This window comes from Capsicum annuum, chromosome 11 (assembly GCF_002878395.1).
Source record: "Capsicum annuum cultivar UCD-10X-F1 chromosome 11, UCD10Xv1.1, whole genome shotgun sequence".
Taxonomy (NCBI): domain Eukaryota; kingdom Viridiplantae; phylum Streptophyta; class Magnoliopsida; order Solanales; family Solanaceae; genus Capsicum; species Capsicum annuum.
Genome location: NC_061121.1, coordinates 203578115 through 203582243, shown reverse-complemented (window position 1 = coordinate 203582243; position 4129 = coordinate 203578115). Strand labels below are relative to the sequence as shown.

The window sequence follows — 4129 nt, the reverse complement described above, 5'->3', positions numbered from 1 at the left end:
ATGGTTTGACATTAAATGCTTCAATAAATAGCTAAAACCTTACTAATGAGAACAAAACTTCATGTGTTGGTCTGAAATTTAATATGTTGCATACAATAGCACTTGTATGTATTGGACCAATAAATTATGATTATTTCTTTCCTCTTAATTGGTTCAAGGTCAGGAACCAACTATTCCATCTAATAGTTTTAATGTGCGGTATACAATTAATGAATATATCATGATGCACAAAGATGGAGGATGTTTGTTAATTTTCCTAATATAAGGGGGAGATTATAAGCAACTATGAAATATATTAGGAATTATCATCAGATCCTCATTCAAAAGATAATTCTAATCAAACATCTCATATTTAAGCTGCAAGTGTTCCTATTTTATGTTCATAAATGACAAAGTCTATGCAAGCGTGAAGCGTGGTAGACCAATCGGTTCCAAATAAAATAATCCTTGGAAAGGATAAAGAGCAAATAATCATAATAAGAAGGCAATGTTCTCTTGAAGAACCTATGACATAACACTTCACGAAACCTTATGAGAGGTCCAGGTACCTAAAAATAATGAAGTGATAAGATCTCAAAATGTTATGTCATACTTTGGACTGATACGAAATGATATATCATCAATGATATCTTTGATATAATATTGGCGCAATTTGTAAAAGATTACGAGGATCTAAATTCTACGTTTATTTAAGTATGCTGACGTAGAAACATTTATCAAGTGACCTGAAAGGATACATTTTGGTAAGCGTAAAACTTATTTGATTTGCAGTCCAGACATTTGAAGATGTCACACTTGACATGTTGGATATTGTTACTTGACAAAAATCCATATGAAAATCCCTGAAGGATTCAAAATGTCTGAAGTATATAAAGTTTCTGGGAAACTTTTTATTATCCTTATAAGAGATAATTTGATGATTTGAGTATCATTGGAAATCTTGGAGAGTTTTCAAAAGCAATAGATTATTTGCTGACATGTAAAATATATCGAATTGAATTGGTTATGAAGTACCATATCCTAGTGCAAGTGGTGCACTAGTGTATCTTGCAAATACTATAAGGCCTGATATAGCATGTGCATGTTAATATCTTGTTATTTTTTTATTTTAATTTTGTAGCATGTTTATGATTTTTTTTTCTTTTTCCATAATGTTTCTGCTATGCTACTATGTCTTATTTGATTCTTTATTATGGTCAGGTAAGACATGAATGGTTTTACGTTGATAACTCTAAGATGGTACCATGGTGGAGTCTTACATTTTAACAGGGGAAAACCAGTTTATAAGAGGGGTTAGTAATAGAATTTTTGGATGTTGGAGTAGATAAGATGTCATATTTTGAGTTGAAAGACTATATTAGAAAATTGGGATATAGCATAACTTGCACTTTTAGTATTAAAGCACCTAACTATGGAATTTTGGTAGATGTTGATAATGATATGGATATTTTTTAGATGATGTGTTCTTTACAAGATGGGGATGAAGTGGAGGTATTTGTCAACTATTTAGTTGATGAGCCAAATGTAGTGGCCCTCCTCCCCCTAAACCTTTATTTTTAGAAAATATTTGTCCTAGGGATTTAGAGGAATCTGCTATGCTAGGCCTAACTTTAGGGTAGGTGAGGACCATTTAAATATGGAGGACCCTACTTCTTTTTTTCCAACCACATCTCCTTTCAATACCACACCTCTTTTCACTACTGCATCAAGTGCTGCACTAAGTGCTGTTGCACCAAGTGTTGCTGCATCAAGTGCTACTGCAACAAGTGATGCTGCAATAGATGCTGCAGTAGAGAATATAGATATTAGTCCTGCTGGATCTGATTTTTTAGAAGAAGTAAAGGTTTTTGATTATTCTACTGAGGATAGTGTTGAGTCAGAAGGAGAATTGGTTGGAGATGATAAAGAAGAGAAGTATGGTAGTGATGTACATGAGGAGGTTAGGAGTTGAGAGCTGAAAAGAGAAATTTTCAAAGGAGGAAAACAAATGAGAGAGTACCAGCTGATAATGTAGAGGTACCAATAGGTGAAGCAGGACCAGATCTAGGTTTTGATGAAACTAAAACAGGTAGAGTAATTCATGAAGGAAGGCTTGGAGATGATGAGTCTTACTTTGCAAGTTCTGATGAGGATAGTTTTGTATTAGATGAAGATGATTGTTGTGGTGATGATGAACATGAAGTGGTTGATTTTGGTAGAGCAAGAACTGTGAAGTTGTCAAAAAAAGGACAAAAAAACAAAAAATCATTCATGACCCAACCGCAAAGGAAGTTGTTTGGCAGTTGGGTATGATGTTTAAAGATCTGAGTAAATTTAGAAGAGCAGTGACTAAATATGCAGTAAAAAAAAGGGTTCCTGTGAAGAAGTGGGTTAATGAGCCAAAAAAAGGCTAGATTTAGGTGCAAGGATGGCTTTTCATGGCTTTTATATGCAAGTCTTGACAAGACAACAAATGATTTCATGATAAAAACTTACATTCCAAAGCATACTTGCAACAAAACAACCAGAAATTACTTGTGCAATGCAAAGTTCTTAGCTGAAACCTTCAGAGAAAGAATAGTTGAGCAACCCAACAAAAGAGTATTCAAGTTGCAAGAGTTGATTAGAAAAAAGTTCAAACTTTATGTTAGTAAGACCACTGTTAGAAGAGCAAGGTCTAAAGTCTTGAAAGAGATAATGGGTGATCATGTTGTAGAATTTGGAAAAATCCTTGACTACAAAGATGAACTGTTGAGGACAAACCCGGGGACCAGTTGGGTTGTCAAACTTGGTGAGGCTAACGAAGCAGGTAAACCAAAATTTCAAACTTTTTACATTTGCTTTGATGCTTTGAAGAAGGCATGGGTACATTGTAGGAAGTGCATAGGTTTGGATGGTTTTTTTCTTAAGGGTATTTCTAAAGGCCAATTGTTAGTTGTTGTGGCCAAGGATGGAAACAACCAGATGTTTCCACTTGCTTGGGCAGTAGTTGAAAAAAAGAACACAAACACCTGGATATGGTTTGTTAGGTGCATTAGGGATGACCTAAGACTTGGAGAAGGTGAAGGTCTCCCCCTGGTTACAGATATGCAGAAGGTATGTACAGTATTTTATGTTTAACCTCATTTATTTTTACTTTAACTTAGTACATGTAATTATGCCCTAACTTCACCCTTTTTTTTTATGTATGTTTACTGAAGGGACTGTTTGCAACAATTGAGGAGGTGTTACCTCAATCTGAGCATAGAAGATGTGCCTAGCTAATTGGGCTAAGGACTGAAGAGGTCTTCAAAGAAGACAAAAGTTTTGGAAGATAGAAAAAAGTACATTTGAGTCTCAATTGAGGAAGAACATATAGAAGATGAAATTGCTTGGTCCTGAAAAAATGATGCAAGACTTAATGTACTACAATATTAATTAATGGTGCAAGCTTTACTTCAACACAGAAGTAAAGTGTGATTCAGTGGATAACAACATGAGTGAGTGTTTTAATACATGGATCTTGGCAGCTAGGCACTAGACCATCATTTCCATGCTTAAAGAAATAAGAGTGAAGATGATGATAAGAATAGGCACTCTAAGGGAGTTTCCAAATACTTGGTGTAGTAATTACTCACCAATGTGTTTGAAGATCTTAGAGAAGAACATCAACAGGGCTATGGATTGTACCATTGAGTTTAATAGAGTGGATAGTTTTGAAGTGAAAGAAGAGCTTTGTCAACACACAGTAGATATTGTCAAGAGAACATGTAGTTGTAGGTTGTGGCGGTTAAAGGGCATACCATGTGCACATGGTATGGCTGCACTATTGTTCAAGAAAAACCCCTTATATGTCTATATTGACAGCTGCTACAGTAAGGAAACATACTTAAGGACTTATGACAATGTTCTTGAACCATTAACAAATATGGAAATATGGCCTGTTTCATCTAACATTACTGTTGTACCACCTGAAATTAGTACCTTGCTTGACAGGCCATCTAAGTCTAGGAAGAAGAAAGCTGGAGAAACAAAGAAATCTGAAAAATTGCCTAGAACTGGACTAGCAATGACATGTAGGTTGTGCCATGTTAGAGGCTACAACAAAATAAGGTGCCCTCTAAGAGGACAATCAGCAGAACCAAGTGTTGCACCATCAGTAACACCTACT

General features: G+C 35.2%; 1 protein-coding gene across 1 annotated transcript; it reads left to right on the top strand.

Annotated features, from left to right (window-relative positions):
- The first annotated feature begins 1636 nt into the window (after positions 1–1636).
- On the top strand, positions 1637–3239 carry LOC124888952. The gene is made up of 4 exons (XM_047400238.1): positions 1637–1919; positions 2069–2286; positions 2389–3075; positions 3180–3239. The coding sequence occupies exons 1-4, from the start codon at positions 1637–1639 to the stop codon at positions 3237–3239; spliced, it is 1248 nt and encodes a 415-aa protein (XP_047256194.1).
- Positions 3240–4129: the final 890 nt, after the last annotated feature.